Source organism: Pomacea canaliculata, linkage group LG5 (assembly GCF_003073045.1).
Source record: "Pomacea canaliculata isolate SZHN2017 linkage group LG5, ASM307304v1, whole genome shotgun sequence".
NCBI lineage: Eukaryota > Metazoa > Mollusca > Gastropoda > Architaenioglossa > Ampullariidae > Pomacea > Pomacea canaliculata.
The window spans coordinates 13,554,120-13,572,499 of record NC_037594.1 but is presented as its reverse complement, the minus strand read 5'-3'; the positions used below and the strand labels follow the sequence as shown (position 1 = coordinate 13,572,499).

Genomic DNA, 18,380 nt, shown 5'->3' with positions numbered 1-18,380 from the left:
ACATTCGAGGCTCACCGAAGAGCGGGTTTAAGCAAAATAAAAGGACTTATGTCCTGGCAAGATACTCATTACCCAAATCTTAGAGTTTTTCGTTTCTATCTGCGTCTTTAAAACATTACCTTTTCATCTACCATTTTAGGATAAGAAAACAACTCAAACCAAGTCTTTGTCCTTTTCGCTACAAACTAATGGCATCGACCGGTTTTATTGACATCAACATATTAATTTTTTCAAACTTCAGTTTTGTGATGAATCTTCAAAGCCTTTAATTTTCCCGCAGACACAGAAATGAGATTTCGGAGGAAGCTCGTGCCTTTTTTTTTTTTTTCTTCGTTTCCACCCCCCTTTCCCCTACAGACGACGATTAGCCCCAGTGAGTGATGTGACACTTGGCCGCGTGCAAACTTTCCCTAGGAGTCCGGCTATGTGACACGCTGCCCACTCCGGCCTCAGTGGCCTCACTCAGACCCAGTAGTGGCGCAGGCTAACGAGCGCCAGGTGAAATTAATCTCTCCACTCGAGACAATACGGTGATGTGTAGCAGTGTCGTGGCATGTCGCGACTGCGCTCTATGCTTGTTGCCCGGCGACTCAAGGGCAAGGCTTAAAAAAAAAAGGAGCCTGCCCCTATTACACTATTGTTCGCCTGCCCTGGGACGTCATAGTAACGGGGAGGAGGCGAGGAGCAAGGGAGTTGAAGGAGGGAGGGATGATAACGTAAAGCTGTTTGCCGTGAGCGTTGGCATCCTGAGAAAGTCTAATGCTAGACAGGTGATCCGCACGCTTCCTCATCTGATGGGCGTGTGTGGTAAAATAAAAAGTGTGAGTATAAAGATAGGTGTGTGTGTGGGGGTATTTTCTCCCATTTCTGCGCTGCAGAAGATGCACTGTCGATACAGAAATGTAGCTAATTTCAGGAGCTTCTGTAGTATAAGTACTAATATATATTTTAAATTTGTCAAACAATATTTTCTGAAAGAAGAAATGGTGGCTTTGAGACTTTCCCACGTCGTCAGCTCTCAACAAAATGACAAACTATATAATGTAGGCAAACACACAAATAATCCACACACACGCACACAGACATGTTGCACATTGCAAAAACCATTGTGAAACCATTATTTTATTCCCATTCTGTATTCACATACAAACTTCAAACTCCAAAGTAAATATACACATACTCTGAAATTCTATTTCTCCCTCCGATGTAAATACAGAACATATAATCGCCATCTGTCTTGTAGAGTGAGAGAAGCCCCTCCTGTTGCCCAGACGACTGGGAACACTGATCTTTTTCTATCATCGTGGGGATTTCCTCGTCTGGGCACGATGGATACCAGAGACAAGAATTTTTGGACAAAACAATCTGCACAAATAATTTCATCCTTACTACCTAGGCCACATGAATATTAGTTTGCACAAGGGAAGATTTGGCGTGCGCCTCAGACAGCCTGTGACCAGATCGGGGAAACTTTTTTCTACTCGGCTTAATTTTTTTTCTTTCTGAAAAGCCTTTACAGATCTGCATGATCCGTAGCTCCGCAGTAAATATTCACTCCTGAAATTAGTCGGATACTGGAAGCTTAACTCGAAGAGACATTAAATTTATGATGGGATTTAGATTGTCAAAATTTGTAAGCACAGCATATAATATCAACAAAACAGAAGCGAGAGAAGGAAAAGAAAGAAAAAGCTTCAAGCAGAAATCATTATGGAATATACGAGAGTGGGATGTCCATTATCTTGCATTCCAAACAGCACCTTGAACAAAAATGAACGAAATTCGTTATTACTTTCTGAGTACATTTTTCTGTGTCGTCGAGAAATGAGTAGATTTTTTTTCCATTTTATTTGCGGCCAAGACCTTTGATTAGTACAACGAAAACATGTCCGTTGACAACTAAGCTAAATTTTTCTCCAATCACGAGAGATCACTGTAACGAAGTCCTACGCTGACTAGAGCGAAGTTTGTCAAAGTCTACTACATGTGCGACTCAAAGCATTGCGTTTTGAGAGCTTGTTGTTGGTTAAAATACTGCACCAAAAACCGAGCTAAACCCAGACTATTAAGTAGCTTTTGAAAAAAAGTACATGTGTCACTATAGCCCTTTAAATCACACTAATTAATTTTCTTGGTAAGAGCTCCAGTAATTTACGCAAGCATGCATTAACATACTTGTGCTGGAAAAATCAAGTTAATCAATAATGAGTATCATCAGATATTTCCACTGAAGTAGCGGTACCAAGAAATCATTCTGCATTAACTTTTTTCACCAATCATAGTATTCATAATATTATGCCATGAACACGGCTGAAACAGGCTTTAACACAATCGTAGAAGCAGCCATGCAAAGCTTGGTAAGTGAGTGATCATTCTTAAATAAATTGACGAAAAAAGAAAAAAAAACAGAGCATAAAGACGGGTAAAATCTCGTTTAAGAGTAAGGAAAGAATGATCATTAAATAATGTGATTCATAAAAAAATAATTACTAAACAATCAAAATCAAATGAGAGAGAAGAAAAATCCATTTGTGGGCTTAAGGATTGGCACGAAGGCTTAGGGAGTATTAATTTATCACATTTAACTTTCTATTCCACAAGTGATTTGTGCATATATTGCTGAACTTCAAATCATTTTGTTCGCTCACGGATTTCTCATTTAAATCTCAGAGAACGATTTTAATTCTTTACGGGCTTTGCGACTCGTCAGCGTAAATACAACTGTACAAGACGCACACAAAAGAATACGCAAAAAATAAGGCGAGATGAACTCATAGACCTCAGTGTCAAAATTTTCTGGCAGACCCAGGATTGTGGCTAAGCCCTTAATTTTTCATTACTGCATTCTTGTGTTCTTTAGCAAAAATGAAATGCCAAAGTCGTTACAATACTCTCTTTTGATCCACTGCTGTTATTTCAATCAGTAATCATTTTTGGCATGTAGATCAGTTCAAATATCGGTGTATTACATGATTTTACTTTCTGTTGGCTTTATTCATTATGCTTACCCACGCTGACAGGCTAACGGCTTCCACGCAAAATTCTCTCCATTTGCCGCTTTTGGACCAAGCATGGTCGCGTTAATCGCGTTACAAAATTTCCTAAATACGGGTAGGCCATATTTTTAGGCCTTTGTCGACATAGCTTATATGTATAGTATGTATGCCCAGGCAAAAACAATCCTAAAACGCACGAGTGGGAAATAAAATAAATGTGTAAATCAGCTAACAAACAGGCGAAGTTGTAGCTGCGTACAAATAAAGATATTACTAATAGTGCTGCAAAGTTCACAGTTTACCAAACGATACTCAGCGAAATTCTTTTTGAAGTATAACATTTTGTCTGGAGTTGGTCAGCTCGGGTACCTGGAAGTACCTGAGGTCTCGCACCCTATCCAGAAGCCACCCGGCTCAACTGGAGTCGTCAGCTCTTTTCATGGTAGCCTGCCAACCGAGATAAGAGCCTAGTAACCACCCGTTACCCGCCGACCGAGCTGGCCACGGTGGTTGCCCGGAAATAGCCAGGTTGCCTCCCCTAACAATGTTATCAGCTAGGCGGAGGCTGCCGGTCTATGCAAAGGGCGGGCAACTCCATTGCGTCCGGTTCATAGAAAGCAAACAGAAGCAATAAAGGCCGTAGTTTAATAATCTCCGAGATATACAACATGCCCGTGGCTGTGACAAAGGTCGCAGCCTTCGCATGCTGATAGAAAAACACCACCCCCTTCCCAGCTCACTTCTTGTCGTAGAATTAATGATCAGGTCCGCAGCCCATCAAACTCAGCCCACGCAGACGTCACCACCTCCTTGGTCCAGTCTCAACTTTGGTAAAGTCTCGGGCCGTCACAACGATCACAGAAGACCCAAAGAATACCGTCTTGATGCCGTTTGCTGTCTCTATGGCAATGTCTCTTATGCAGCTCTCTTCATAATTATTGCTCTATAAAATAAGTGGTTATTCAAGGTAAACAAAAGTCCACGTGCTCTTAGTTTAATCGACAAAGATCGCTCCATCTGCTACTATCGCTGTCTTCCCCTTATGTCCTTAGGTTGAACGTTAATGATAGACAATGGTCAGGAAAACTACAACAGCGAAAGTGGGTTTTTTTAAACATAGAATCCATGTTCCGTTCAAGGTAAATATTGCACTAAGCAACTGACAGTTTCTGAACAATAGGCAGCTTAACGCAGAGAAAGAGTTATAACTGTAATTTTGTTAAATGCTATAGAGATAACCATAATGAGAGTGTAAAATGTTAATGATACAATGGCGTCAAGCCAGAAACATGTCAGTAATATTGCGCTTAAACTTTCCCAGCAAGTAAGCAAGCAAGCAAAAAGAGATGTATCCGTTTTTCAGCTGTTCGTTCACCAAGTCAAGGGTAGGTGGTAAGACTGCATTTTAATGGTCGTTGATACGATAGATTGTGTTAATGAGGTGTGAGTAGCGCGTGAGGGTGGGTTAGGGTAATAAATTATGGAGGTTGATGCATATAATAAACCTGACATTTTTACCCATCAGCTTCGTGCAATAGCCTTTATTATAAAATGTGTTAAGATTTTTGCAAGAAGGCTCGTCTCTGAAACTTAATTTCACTTGATTAAATTTTTTTCATATAGCGATAACACACTAGCTGGATGAATACTTATAGTACAGTGACAGAGGGGAACAAGAAAAAAGAAATATGAATGGATGAAACAAAAGACAAACAAAGAAAGAATGAGGGACTGCTTCTTTGTGTTTTATGCTGCTTTGCATGACTTGCCGAAATAAACTCGACTGGTTATTTGAAGACGATAACCTGAAAGGCAGACATCGTCATCTAAACTGGTTTGTTACCATTCACAGAGAATACAAAGTGTAACTACAAAATATTCGTTACACGTTAAAACGTGAATTGCGCAATATTTGATATAATTTATGTTGCATATGTAGCAATAGTTTACATATCAAAGACGTTCTCTAAATAGTCCAATACTTACTCCTCAACATCACCACAGAGTGCCGTCCAGTCAACAGCTTTAAATCTCAGAGGTTGACAAAATGTATTTAGCCCGCGAGGTTGCACGTTTCAGGCATTCTGCTTGTTGGAGCGCACGCTAGTCTCACTACTTCTGAACTTTCCCATTTCTCTTGTATCAATTATCGTTCCAAAGGTTCTTCTTGAAGTCATCCTTAGGTTATCAACAAGCAAAAACCTTTGGAGGTGTTTAGAAGCGGATATGTTGTCTCACCGTTGTGTGCTATGCGTTAACAATGTTTCAACCTCAACGCTTTGGCACAAGAAGAGAAAAGTGAACGGAGGAACAAAAGAACGAGTAAATAAACGATTAAAAGTAAAATTAACTCAAGAAAATGTAAGTATGGATGGAACGGAAAAAGTGAGGAAATAGAGAAATAAAAAAAACGACTGTCACTATGGTGTCCAACTAAGCTGTGCATTGATGCCCCTAATAAAGGCAGGATCTGACAAGAGCAGGACAAGTTGCCCTCGTGGGTGCACTCATACTATTAGGACACTAGACCAGCTGTAGAATGAGAAGAGAGCAGTTTTGGCCAGCACAGTTACGATGGTTGCTGATCATATTGCCGATGTAACTGAAGGATGCTCTGGCCGCTTTTGTGCTTAAGCACAGAGAACTTCCACCTAGCGCAAATAACATGGTAACAATAGTGCTTTTTCATGCCAGGGTCTCAAAGGAAGGACAGTGCTGAGGTAGAAGCGAGATGGTCACTCACTTTCCATAGGAGTGCATCTTTTCAATGAATGTGCGGTCGCTTTAGGGGAGAACAATAGAGATAACCTTAGCCAATGGATGTGAGAAGCGAATACTTATTAAATTTTCCTCTTACGTTCCGGGCGCATGCCGGCGCTAAAAGTGTGATCATTAAGGTACAAGAAAGCATGCTGTGCTAACCCAGTAAGTGCAACTGAACAACAACAAAGTTCGTGGTATGTCTTCTGCACCACCTTACCTGCTCTTACAGTCATTTAACTGAAGAGACATAGTTTTCAACTGAAAACTTTTCTAGACAACTAGGGAGATAAATCACAGAGGTTCCCGCAGCTAGTCAGACAAAACATGTGCAATGTTATATCGGCTATTATTGAAAAAATGCAAACCTGTCCTAACTGAACACCATGCAGTCATGCAGTAACGTAAATAACACGACAGTCCAGTTTTCCTGACCTCTGTGTAGCGAAATGAACATTTCTGGCAGTATGTCTGTATGTCGAGAGTTCAGAAAACAGAGCGGCTCTCCCCTTTCGCCAGTAAGAGAAAATTTTCGTTTGACATCCTGACTGTTTAAAAAGGCATGTACATCTGTAACATCCTCCACATTTGTGTGTCAAAGAAACTTCCAGCAGTCCATGCGAGACTGTGAGTTGATTATGGCCTTAGCGTCATGCGGGCCTCTCAGACAAGACGTTCTACCAGTTTGATGCGCAGCAGAGATGAAGCCAGGATCACACACACACAGAGGCCCTCAAACAAATCAGCGACAGCGCAGGGATATTCACTGTTTCCGGTAACTGTCAGCTAGCAAGGACGCGCTAAGAGCCCCTCTTCCGGTGAGCATGCTCAGCACACGGGTTGTCGTGCACGTCTCGCGCCACGTGTCCGCGCGTTGGCGCATATGTTTATCGGTGGCAGCACAGTTGAGGTCTCGCCACAGTAATCCACTGGCTGCCGACGGCTGTTAGAATGAAATAATAACTGTACACAGCAAGTGTTTGATGCTGTCTGTGGCACGTTTTCACAAGTCAGGGTTGCCGAGGAAATTGCAGTCAGTCTTGCAGCCGTCGTTAGTGTTGTCGTCGTCGAGGTCTGAGGTGCTCTCCATGTCCTCCACCTGTTCTTGCTTCTTCTTGGCCGTGGCCATCTCAGCTGCGTGCTTCTTACGCCATTTGGTTCGACGGTTCTGGAACCAGACCTGCAACCAAAAGACATGAAAGACTAGTTAGAAGAAGAATGATGATGTTGATGATGATGAAGGGATAAGACTAAACACCAGTGTAACAATGATTTCTCTGGACATCGATGCATGGGGTAGTTCAGAATACAAAATACAGAAATGGGAGTAAAAATCATTCCTTGATTCTGGAAATAATAGAAACTTTGACTGTCGTCTGGGCGAGACCTATATTGGGCGTATCTTTAAAATATTGGGCAATAAACTAACGATGCAGGGTGAACCTCCTAGTGCTGATCTGACGGGGCTGATCTTTGATCTCTCAGTCACTCTTCACACGCCACAGCCTCGTCATAAAGCACGTGCTGCCGACCGTTTAGTACCCCATGAAATCTTGAATGGCACCATCTCCGCCAACGACATCCACAGATTATGTCGGCTCCGAATGATGGGCGTATAGATGCTCCTCTCTTAGTATTAAAACGAAAACCACTCTAATGCTGCCAGACGGTCAAAGATTTAACTGGACAAGAAAACTGACTTTTCAAATAATGGTTTATAGATATTTTTCTGCTTTGGGGAAAGAGAGAAATAGTAAGAAAAAAATGCTATTAAAAATAATAGCTACAGCATACTAGACACGGTCAGGAGTCACAGTTAAGGGAACGTTCCCTGGAACTAGACAGCTCCACCCAACACCCTTCCCCACGGCGCACACACACACACAGTGGAGAGAATACCAGCAGGTACAAACTGTAAGAAGCTATATGAAATGAACTTAGTATCGAACACTACTCCTATCGTCTTTCTGAAAGTACTCTAAGTTCCTGTGAAGTATCCGGCCGATAGCCTGGGCGTCGCTCTGAGAGTTTTGGGCATGGCGATGAAATGCGCATAAACAGACACGAGATCCCGCCATAAAAAACAACGCCTAGTCCATCTTGCTAGGAATGAATCCGTTGTAAAGAATGTCTTGCAGCCATCTAAATCAAACCCTTCTGCTCAATCAGCTGGACGTTTGACGAGTAAATACGGGGTCTTTTACTGCTGTTTTTACCATCTTGTCTCTGATATATTCAGCGTTCTGTCGCCCTCAATAATCGTAAAGTTAACCCTTTCTGTCATAACTTTCCTGTGAAATCAGGTTTTACAATACTTTATGGTGCGTGTACCACCTTGGCTGGTACTGGCAACGCACATGTGTTGCCATTTGGTATAAAATGCTTTGCATAAATAACATAATGAACATAAAGATGACAGAGTTAATCTGAGGCAACAGTTCACACCATGGTGACCTTAGCCTGAAAAAACGTAAAACTTCTAAGGAATAAACTAGCTCAGTGTAGAGTGGTTGGAACTAGAGGTACCAACCCATCAAAAGGCTTATTTCTGTATATTTAAATTTTGTTGCTAAATTAGCTGTTATATAAAATATAGTAACACAACAAGAAGAAAAAACCTTGCGTAAACGAACAGCAGACTGCAAAGAAGAAAAAGGAAAAAGCTAGAAAAAGGACACGAAAAGGAATGCGATGACGATGATAAAGAAGAATATGAAGACGATGACGATGCAAAGGTTATCATTTATAAAAGTCTGTCGTAGTCCTGACACCAACTGCGAGTCTTCAGGAACTAAGATCCACATGGAAGACACAGAAAGACCGACAGTCAGTGAGACAGACACGCATTCGGTAAAACACCAAGCAGACGGACGGTGGGAGTACTGTTCTGGGAGTGAGTCAGTTCCGAGCGACAGCTCATTCACTGGCTACGATCCAAGGTGCCTGCTCTTCTGCTGGTCTTGTCACGTTCGCACCGACCTCCCTCCGTCGGCCTTCAACTCGTGGCGTGTCGCTGGCACAAAGATGGCGCATAAACACTTGCACGTCGCCTTCTTTAGAGCTCGTATTTCATCGCATCTCAACGCTCCCTTCCTCGGTTTATGAGTCTCAGTTGCTGTTCCTATTGTGGGAAGTTCTCCCGGTGCTCTTTTCGCCTCAACCTTTTCACAGGGAGGACGTGGAAGGCTGCTTGACAATAATACGTTCACCATACACCAGAGAAACCCAAGGCGCGAAGTTTGCCACGCTCAGCTTTCTGTGGGTCCGAATCTGACAATTATTTGTAATGGTTCGTGTTTGACAGTGGCTTTTGTATTCACGATTTATAACCTGATTTTCTGATTACGGCAGACTGTCATCTTTAGAGGAAAAAGAACAGATACCATACTTCATACTGCAAGAACAAAGTCTTCTTCAAATCCAGTAGAAGGGTCCTGGTTCTCCACATCGTCTTATACTTCACAATCACTCTTTCGCCAAGTCGAAGATATACACCCTGAGAAGGACCTACATCCCCGAACACTAGTCAGCGCGCTGGTCACTGGCAAAATTCAGAAAGCTTCCCTATTATCACTAAAGTGGTGTAGCACACCACTGACAATGAGGTTTAGTTTTAGCATGCTAATTCGTGTCCATTTTAGACTGAGTGAACTTCAGCGCCAAACAGGAGATTGTGAGCTTAGGGAAACTGTGGTGAGAAGAATTGAAAAAGTTCATGTCCAATACTTCTACTCACAGTCAAATTCAAATCATACCAAAGAATACTATATATGTAGGAGGAACATGGAGTATGTCAAATGCTAGAATCTATAGTTGACGTTGATTTTTCTTCTCCAAGTGTGTGTGATCTGTGGGCTTGGTTAATCATAATCATCATATTTGCCACACATAGTCTGGCTAAACGCACTTAAAATCGGCGATACTTTTCTTAGGCCTACCGCATTTTAAACATCGTGCTATACACGGAACACACGCGCAAGACTGAACAAAAAGAGAAGAGACAATTCGAGAACATTCCTGTTGAAAGGAAGGAACTAGGCAGTCAAGGCCCGTCTCTAAGTCATAAAAACGGCTGGTTGCTCTTTAAACACGAGGCATAGTCATCAGAGCTTATAAAGTCGTGCAGGATTTTTTTTTTTTTTTTTTTCGCACGCTGCCATAAGGGCTGGGAGGTGGAGATTGTTACCGCGGGCGTAAGATGTAGATGGTTACTGAGGTCTCTTTCACACGCTACTCATGATGGCGTCCTGCATCGGCAGTAAAGTGCTATATGAGGCAGGCTGCAAATTATCCACAAAAGTCGAAGAACGGGGAGATAAAAAATTAAGTCATATTTGCTCTTTCTTGCTTTCTTTCTGGTTTATTTTATTCGAGCATTCGTTGGTGTCCATTTTGTTGCAAGGAAATTGGACTAACTCAAAGCTTGAGTATAGGACTGGCCTCCGAAGAGATGGTGGGCTTAACATGGAATACTGCTTTGTCACGAGCGTTTTAAACTGCGAACGGGAGGTTTTATGCGAAAGAATAAGCCTCACACAGGCAGGCTTCCTTCGCGGTCACAGAGGACAGATTCTAGATGAAAGGCTGCAATATGGCCGCGGCAGCTAGCTTGCAGCACACTGCACTTTGATTTTACACTCTGTGAGTGACAATTTATGTTGTATGCATGCAATAAAAGCATTGCTGTAAATCGCTCTCTCATCGTTGGCACTATTTTTCTTTCTCCAACAAAGCATAGAAGATTCGCTCTCAGCACCAGGGGCACTAAATCAACGCCAGGATAGAAAACAGGTTTAAATTCAAGGAATACTACTAAAGACTATTTTCTTATGACAGATGGACGGATAGGAAGAGTACATAGCTGTGTGTGTGTGTGTGTTTAATCATTTCTTTCCTACATTTTTTGAAACCTTTCCATTTCTTTTGCTGAGATGACTGTGAGGCTGTATGTAATTCCCAACATCTGCGGGGAACGCTAAAATTCACGAAATACAGGCCAACAAACACCATGAGCAAGAAATATTATGATTTTCTGTATGCTATGTAGTGTGTCCGGCAACGTGACCATAATGCACAACGCGTGTTTCAGTGAAATATAAATAATAGGCCTTGCGAGCCACAGAGACATCTAGGCTAGGACAGTCGTACAGATATCTACACAGATTCTCGTTGTTTCCGCAGACCCTGAGGCGTAACCTTTTAGACACATGATAAAAGATTTGAGCTTCTGATAGGCGTGTCCAGAGCTTTAGAGCATACGGTTGTCTGTGTTGCCTTGTCCTAAACTTAATTCATTAGGTTAAAAGGACTGAAAAGACACGATAATTACATTGAGAAACGTGACGAGAAAACTCTCGATCTGACGGAAATCCCATACATAAGGACCACGAGGGATCAACACCAACAGCAAAGTCAAGAACCTTAGAGCGAAAACCTTAATCCCATTGCTTGCGCTGGTCTCCGTTTCTGACGAAATACAAAGCTTATCGAGTTTGGAGGGGTGGATGGAGGGAGGGAAATTGAGTGACTGCTTTGGGAAATTCCGACAGTTTTTCCACCTCTCCTCATAGCGACGAGAAATGTGTGTGCGTGGTTTGCACGAGGTGCCTGGGTCGGAGCTTTAGATGCTGGACTACTTTTTTTAAGCAGATGTTGCACGTAGATAGTGAGGTCAAGACTTGAAAACTATGCACGCCCCCAGCCAGTGGTTTTTGCGCGTGAACGCGTGCCTAACACAATGCTGCAGCAGCTTAACGCTCGTGTGATCCACCTTTGCTTTTGTCTCACGCTTTGATGCAAGCGTTACATCGTGGACACAACGTTCTGCGTGCGGTTCTCGGTTAGGGAAAAAAGTAAAAAAAGGTTTTTTCTCTAATTTTTATTTTCCAAAGCTTGGAATCATTCGTTCATCTTGGACATGGTTATTGCAGCATGTATTCTACCACTTTGTTGCCTGTAGTATTCTGCTATTCTTTGTTTCTCTCTTTTATCCTCTCTTGCTTATTCAACTTGAATCTATTTTCTATTTATTATAGCTTTGTAATGTCCGGTAGTGTGACCATAAAACACCATGCTTCATCAAACTCCTTTGTCCAACTGGCTTAGTATTACACAGCGAAGGCCTACGTTATTTGCCCCCTTCTAAACACATTTCTTTCAATCGAGCGAACGGTCTTTATCTTTAATATTTAATATAGCTTTGTAGTATGTCCGATAGTGCGATTATAAAACACTATGCTGCATCAAACTCCATTGTCCAGCTGGCTTGGTATTATGCAGTCAAGGCCTACATTGTCTGCTCCTTTCTAAATACATAGAGAGAACGGTGTGTATATTCTTGCTTTGCTTCATGAGTTGCATAGGCAGCTTACACGACATCTCTCTGTTTTACTGTGCAAAGTCTTATTACAAACTGATAAAGGGAACACAATCTTCTCACGACACTGGACAAAACATCTGGGTAGCCACCCAGTACTATGAGCAGTTGAATAAAATCTATCGAAGAACGCATATAAATTGTGTACTAAGAGATAATGTATTTTTCGCAGTTTTTCAGTGTCGATGAACTATACGTGAACACCTTTAAAAAAAATTTCTGAAAACTCTCTGTTTTCAGCAAAAATATCTATTTACCAGGAGGTGCGTAAATGTGTAAATACTACTTTTGTTGTTCATGGATATATCATGGAAGGATGGCTGGCTACACGCAGCGCGGGTATAAAATAACATTAACGCTCTACGTGTATTGTATGCGCGTGTCGACTGCTTTGCTGAGTTACTGCAAACACCTAAAAGGAAAGTTCTTTGAAATTTGCAAAATCCTGGGCTGTTCAGTCATCGTTAGTGAGTTGATTCTCTCGGGTGGTCTGCTGGACCCGTTGCCCGCCTGTCAATCTGCAGCGAGACACCCTATCGTCCGATAGGGAGGCCCACAGAAGAAAAAGAAAAAATACTCCAACATCTAAGGTGACAAGCGTGTCTGCAAAATCGTTTCGCCATAGCAGCGTCATGAAAAACACTTCCAGGCAAAAGGGAGAAAATACGAAGCAACAAGGGAAAAGGGAGGTGGTGGGAGGGGGGAGCAGAGAGCAATAAAAAAGGAACCACATGTCGGCGTGTGTAACAGAAGCAGATTATCAATAAGCGCGGTTCCGTCACAATCTCTGGCGGCCACACAAACACATCCACTGTCAGTCACCCTCATGTGCAGTACCACACAGTGGCCTTATAAACCTCCCTTTTTTGTTGTAATTATTTTGGCAAGGGGACGGTGTATATCAGGCAAAACAAATACGCGTCGTGTCCTCTTGCGAGGAGCAAAAACACAACCGCTACGTTCCGACTTTGACGATGTTGACGCAGACAGCGCAAAGCGGCGCATAAATCAGGCGCGAGGAGTCAGCGGTGAAGGAGTTGTCATACGCCGCAAAAGAAAATATTTCCCCCACTATCTCGCTGCTGCCAGGCTCCGAGATGCCTAAGCCCCTTGGGGATGGTTGCGCCCTGTGGGGCACGGAGCTGACCCCAGACAGAGGGGCACAAACAGGACCACACGGGGAGGCGCAAACGGCTCTAAGAGTCCCAGCGAGAGGTACGAACGTCTGGAAAAGCGCTTCCGGTGTACAGGAGAGATTAGTGCGATGACGTCGTAATTGGATCGAGTGCCGTTGGGACAATGGCTGGAGCGAAAATAGGAGAGGAGGAAGTTATCCGCTCATCGTAATGCGCTTATTTACCCGAGATTCGAGATACCCTGGTGTCCCCGTGCAGTGGTTGTGTGTTCTCTGCCACTCGCCGTGACTAGCCGAGCCGAGCATCATCCGACTTCCTGCGGAGCGCCCTCTTGTGAGTGAGAACCTTGCAAGGGGCCAGATGGGCTCGTGACTAGCTAGAGCAGGGCGGACTTCTGTGAGCAAAGGTGACCCGGCTGATGACTTCTTCAGCTTGCAGTTTTTTGCTTGCACTGGGACCAGTCATGAAGGAGCGGGCTACTGTCAGAAGATGGAGAGATGAAATGCACCAGCAGGTGCTGAAGTCCCACGTTGTCTGTAATGTCAAGTCTGCATTTGATTTAACGTTTTACATCACTGGCTTTGCTGTTGTTGTTGCTGCTGCTGCTGTTATTATTATGTTATTATTATTATTATTTTATTTACAACTTTGAAGCATTGTAAGCCAATGAAGCTAGATGGAGTCATCCCAGAGTAAACTGAAGGTGTTGGAACCGGCTGGTTGAAGCCATGAAAAGTAATTATCTGTGAGACGACAAAGTTGTTTGAAAACTCTAACAAGGACAAATGAGCGACTTAAGAAAACTCCAATAGAAGGACGCCAGCATGTGATATCTCTGATTCTCATTGCCGTTTTATATTACTGAGTATTTTTCAACCAGCAAACATAATGTTTTTATGTAGTATGTAGGTATTATGGATAGACACGAGCATTCAAAAATAAAAATGGTGGTGGTGTGTGTGATGTACTTTCAAATCTATCAGTATGTATATTTTTATCGTTGCATTGATTACATAAGTTATCCTAAACAAAGGCAGTAAATAAGGTCATCGTGTAGTGCTCGCACACCAGACTGCTCGACAGCTGTTTCGTGGTCTCCTCAGCGCCGTGATTCAGCTGCTCAATTCGGCGGCAAAATCACGATACGGCACTTTCCGGCGTTCCACACATAAAGTCTTGTGGTGAGCAAAGTACAGACCTAAGGTACAACGAGTGTACCTCTCGCAACCTTAAACGTTTTGTTGACGGCAAAGAATTGCGAGAGACTTTTTAAAAATTGTGTTTATGCCCCGACGCCTGATGCTTCATGTTTTTCCCACGATGAAGACGACTTGTAGGTCTAACAGGGTGAGGTTTCCACGCTAGCGCGCAAGCGAACAAAATGCCACTTGTCATCATGGGCCACTGAGACTATCGCTTGAGTCTGTTCGTCTTTCCTCGGGAACCCGTCCTCGCTAAAATCGACGACAGTGGCAGCCCCGTCCCGACGCGTGCGCAGTGGAGCGATTGCCGCGTGTCAATTTCAAGCCAATGTGGCGTGAACGAGTTGAAAAAGTCAGCGGAATTAAACTTTATCACCGAGAAAATGAAATTAGTATAAAAGCAATATAAAATTTCATTAACAAGAATTGGATGCGAAGGGAAAAGGCGGTCGCTCGAGTTAGAAAAGGCGGGATTCAAAAGGAGGCGACTGCGACTCTTCCGAAAGAGACGCATTTGGTTAGAGAAATAAATTTTCCGACTGACTGCCTCGATGCTCGGAGCTCGTAATGACGACTGCGCCTGCGCTAGAGCTAACGATGTTTGGCGCACGCCCATTGTTTCTGGCGCACTGCGCGTGCATGCACACGACGCACTGCGAGATCCACGAGGCATGTCAACTCATGCTAATGACGGGACGTCGCTTTCACGCTTTCAAACGTGACACTGCCGAACAGGCTGTGTCTCTTCTCTTCTCAATGGCAGGCAATGAACAACGTGAAAAAAGCAACAATGATGCTGAGGACTAGAAGCCAGATAAGATCGACGAGAACAATGCTGAACCTCAAGCTAAAACGGATGAAAACATATTAAATCCTTTGAGTTTGAAGAAGTGGCTTTCCGTAAGAGCTGTTTCATTTTACACCAAATTTAGGAACTTGGCTCACTTAATAATTGCTGAAATGGTTTGCACAAAGAACTTTAAAGCTTTTAGGCTGAAAACTTTACAATAAAATGTATGCGCGTACTATCTTTAGAATTCCTTCTAGGAAGCATATTAACGGCTAATAGGCAATATACATTAGAAAGAAGACAAGAGTGACGGCACAGGCTTTTATAATAGTACTAATATATTGCGATAGGGTCTAAAAAGAAGCTACTCACAACACACACACACACACTTCCCTCTCTCTCTCTCACACACACACACACAAAGAAAGTCGGTTTATTAAGAAAATATCAACTTCAATGGGTTTTTTTTTTTCCAAACTTCTTGGTGCCGCCAGAATCGAAATGCTTCAGAAGACTGCTTGTCAAATCGTACACGAGATGGTAGTTAAAGAACATCAAATGATCACTGTTAAGGAAAACTTAGGGCACGTACCCATGGTATGTGATAAACCAAACGTTCTGGGTTATCTGGTTTACTTGACCTAACCGACCCTCTTTTTTTGGGAGAGGGGGAAAGCGGAAATGGAATCTCGTGAGGGCTTTAAAAGTCAGTTCTTAATGAACAATATTTTTTTTTCCTCATCTCTTCTGCATTAATTGTTGGAAGGGATATTCTGGGTACGTTTTCTTGCTCCGTGCGGTAAGCTCTGCCAGAAGACGCCAACATGAAGTTTTAACAAGCACGTTCAGAGATGCAAGTTTATCTTATTTATCCTGAAAAATCAGTAGTCTGCTCCATGAGGCTGCACGAGTTTGTGTTTATTGCTTTGATTAGACAACTCTTAATTTGAAAATTTTCATTTGAAATGTTGCCAGCAGGTAACTTAGGATCCATAACATGAGAGCCAAACGATTTGTAATTTAATCTTCAATGCACAAAAATAACCGTCAAAAGGGTGTAAGAATCTAGTGTTTACAGCAGACATTTTATTTCTCATGGTGTAAATTATTGTGTTTGAAGCAGAAATTCTTGCCGCTCTCAACTCTCACACTTTTTATAGTTTAAAAAAGCATGTTGTACTCCAAAGACCCCATTCGTTGCACTAATTAACGACTTGAACTCAGGGAGAAAAACGGTTTTCCAAACATTTAATAAAAACGCTGCGGTTCATCGGTTCAAAAGCTGCCAAAAGGAACGTGTGGGGAAGAATGTCATACTGCTGGTGAATGCAGACTACCTCAGCTTTATTGTACTGTAGCAACCTCCAGTCACGCACCAGCGACACAATGCATCGGAGTGTTGGGTGAAAAATAACACGAAGGTTTCTGAGTAAAACTCGAGACTTTCCTACCCAAGTGGTTGTCACTTGTTGGGCAGGAAATGTTTTCTCTTTCTCGCTGGACGCTTTCATCCTCCCGACTGGTCAGTCGACACTGACATAAAACATCTTGTACTGGTCTTGCAGGGTGAAGGGAAGTTCAGTACAATTTTTTTTTTTTTTTCATTCTATGTGAGAGAGAGAGAGGAGAAGAACAGGCTGGAGTGGAGGGAGTGGCGAGCCATCCGAAGACAGACATGCTGAACCTGTTGTAGAGCACATCACACACGCATCACACCCATTTCCCTTCACTGCCGACATGCATGTCAGTTACTGATGTGAATGAGTTTGACTCCAATGACGTGAGAAATCCAACATTGAAAATAACATCACAGAAGAGCTTCAAATTCTAAACAAAACAAAAGAGTCATGCTGGATAGTGCTTCGAGTCATGCCCACAATATATAGAGCAGAACACACATAAATACAACTTGAAAAACGATCACTCAGGGAGCTAATAATGGCAAAATAAAATCACTAAGCTTCTCTTAGGCAGAAATCACTCAGCAGTTGGTGAGTTCGAGTTTGTTTTTGTCGTATAAAGTATATTTCAGAACTATTTTATATTTAGTTTAATGGCTTCCAATCTTTTAGAGAAATCTTTGTTTTTCATCGCTAAAACTATTACTGTATTGTGGAGGACAAAAAATGAAAATTGTCCGATGAAATCTTCTTGCATGCTTAGTAAACAAAGCCACAGCGGAGGCCGTAACACTAGAATAGATGGACGTAGCACTACTTTCCCTCACTGGACATTGCTGGATAGCCAAGCGTTGATTACAGGTACAAAACGCTTATATTTCAGAAACGGGAGCACGTAAGACGCTATAATTTATAGGGTAGATATCGTACCCCAATATTTTAATCCATATCTGTTGTTTAAAAAAAAAAAAAATCCCCGCGAACCTTTTAGTATGACTTTTAATGGTCGACTCATTGATAAATTTTGGGAATCTTAAAAAAAAAAACCAATCATTTAATTTCTTCATTCCTTTATAAACGTGAATTTGTCAGTTATGTAAAAATAAAAAAAAATAAAAAGGAGTTTGATTTTAGTAATTAAATAATATTTATAACTCAAAGCATAAATGATGATCCCATCCCACCTACAGACAGTCAAGTTTACCCGATGCTAACCGTCACAGCACAGTCCACCTCGTGCAATACATGAAAGAAAGGACCAAAAGAGGAAGCCACAAAACTTCGGACTATTGAAAATGTCGCCAAAACACATTTGACTGAAAAGTGAGTATGTTCTTGAACTCCATGTACTCGGAGCCATAACATTCCACAGTCCAGAAATCCCGGCAGAAAAAGAAATTGTAGGAATGTTGAGGTGACTAGAGTCAAGTTCCGCTGAACGAGAATCTTTTTTTAGAGACTCCCCTAAGGCACATCACTCGCTGAGTAAACATATCACTTACAGATGCTGCTTGTTGCCTCTCCCTCCTTCTCTCTCTCTAGCTCTTCCTCCTACTTTACTCTTCCCTCCCCTTCCTCATCTTTCCCGTGTCCGTCACGGTGACTGTCGTGTCGGCGTACGCCTCATTAGTGAGTTCTTCAGTTTGTTGGTTGCAAGAAAGAACGCTTTCATCTGGCAGCCAATGTACCTGTCTCTGATTCCAGCTCATGGCTATGCCCG

The 18,380-nt window shown here is 42.4% G+C and overlaps 1 protein-coding gene across 2 annotated transcripts in view; it reads right to left on the bottom strand.

Moving 5' to 3' along the window:
* Positions 1-1,106: 1,106 nt before the first annotated feature.
* The window catches only part of LOC112564395 (homeobox protein Nkx-6.2-like), a 41,305-nt gene continuing 24,031 nt past the window's right edge, over positions 1,107-18,380 (bottom strand). For both annotated transcript variants that reach the window (XM_025239171.1, XM_025239170.1), the window contains one exon: positions 1,107-6,936. In XM_025239171.1, coding sequence (XP_025094956.1) covers positions 6,760-6,936 — 177 coding nt within the window. In that variant the 3' untranslated portion in view covers positions 1,107-6,759. The remainder of the gene's footprint in view (positions 6,937-18,380) is intronic.